General features: G+C 51.5%; 1 protein-coding gene across 1 annotated transcript; it reads left to right on the forward strand.

Annotated features, from left to right (window-relative positions):
* Window positions 1–963: 963 nt before the first annotated feature.
* On the forward strand, window positions 964–1466 carry Pmar_PMAR017863 (conserved hypothetical protein; the record flags this gene model as incomplete). The annotated part of the gene is made up of 3 exons (XM_002778545.1): window positions 964–1079; window positions 1124–1303; window positions 1355–1466. 3 exons carry the CDS (start codon window positions 964–966, stop codon window positions 1464–1466), a joined length of 408 nt encoding a protein of 135 aa, XP_002778591.1.
* Window positions 1467–1795: the final 329 nt, after the last annotated feature.

The following is a 1795-nucleotide window of genomic DNA, read 5'->3' on the forward strand; positions in this document are numbered from 1 at the left end:
GCATCAGCGGTCACCGCTGTGCGGTGGTTGCTGACGGGGAGACTACTACTGGGACGACTACCACCGGAGATACATCTAGTAGGTGTCAACTACCGAAGAGACTACTAGGGGGGCTCTAACCTTGGAGATCTCGATAAAGATATCTTCGACGTGAAGATGTCAGGGTTAGGGTCAGCAGTCAGTTCGTTGATTTTTCTGTTGGGTGGAGCGGATGAGGAATGACGAAGCTGCTCAGTGTTTGAAGGTACATGCGCATGCCATTTCACTCCACTGAACGCCCAACGCCTGACTTCCATTCCGCCGTACCTCGACAACGAGCGGTTTCCAGCTCTCGTTACTCACGAGTCGTAAGCTCAACCTGCAGGTTTTTACGGGTCTACCTTGTTTTTTCTGGTCACCTAGATGATCCTCCACACTCGATGTCCGTTGCCCTGACCGTGATCGCAACTTGTGAGTGATGGATCTTCATTGAGCTGAGCTTGGAGCTTAGGACCTTGACAAACTCCTAAACTGGTGGACACTGTGCGGTTAAATGTCTAGCAGACAGACCTTGGCTGATCCAGGAGCGATACCATTGTCTTCTCCCAGTAACTTGTTTCCAGGCCGGTCGTGACTTCAGAGCTGCTGATCCACGCCTCCTCTCTCAACTTCCTCTCTATGTTGCAGAACGGGTCCTCTTGGACTTGCTCCCAGACCGACAGGGCTCTGCTCTCACTCATTCGAAACTCGGATGTGTGTTAGTGAACTGAGCCTTCGGATTGCTGAGAGTTTCTTCGCTGCTGTACGGCTCATATGGGTGTTTGCTCAGAGGTGTCTTGAACCAGAGTTGCGTTGTCAGGGCCCTTATCAGTCTCAGAGGGAGTTCCCTCACATTTGGGAAGTGGTGGTTAGTTGATATGAGGGCGTGGTAGTACTGTCTACCTACAAGTTGTGTCCGCTGTTCAGTTGCCTTCACAGTTCTCCATGCAGAGGGTTGTACCAGCTCTGGGTGGTCGGAAGGCTCTATGGTCGGCCGTTCGTATGTTCTCTTCACGGAAGATAGCTCCAGCATGGCCCTATTATCTCGCTGGGGAAGCAGTGTGATAGCCGATGGTTGCGGGCCCTCCTGAGCCACTGGTCTTAGATACTCTAATACCGACCTCGAGGTGACTGATAAGTACAGCGGCGCTGTGGTGTGTCGCGTGGCCTTGGCCAAGCCTTCGGAAGTAGAACGAGCTATAGCTGCGGCTCATGGAGCTGAGAAGACGATGGCTGCGCTCCCGGCATTTCAACGAAAGAGAATCCTCCAGCATTGCGTGGAAAGGTGGGAGTATTGGAATTGTGGATGATGCGGAGAGGTGAACAATGAGGATAGGTTCCGAGACAGAGCTGAGGAGCTGGCCTATTGTCTGTGTGTGGAGGCTGGTAAACCTATTGTGGATTCTCGCCTGGAGGTGAGAGAGGATGGGGATATGGTCTCTATTTGATCGGAATGTTCGTGGAGTATATTAATGGGGTTGTTACTATGGTACCTGATGGCAACAACAGTGACGCGGGGTTGACCTAACGACCGTTCGGTTGACAGCTTTTCGATCCGCCCATTGAATTAGTCGTAGTTCTTTGATTTAATCTTATGTAAATCTTCGGTCCCTGGTAAAATTTAGTCATCCATTCACAGGAATACCTCGTTGATTCAATCACTTCCTTGTCGTCGAGCAGGTCTTGCGCCTCATCGACACCTTCTCAATTGCCGCTGAGGAAACGACTCGCATGTCCGGCGAGTGGAGTAGCATGGAGACATCCGAGAGATATCGGG

This window comes from Perkinsus marinus (assembly GCF_000006405.1).
Source record: "Perkinsus marinus ATCC 50983 genomic scaffold scf_1104296948792, whole genome shotgun sequence".
Lineage (NCBI taxonomy): Eukaryota > Perkinsozoa > Perkinsida > Perkinsidae > Perkinsus > Perkinsus marinus.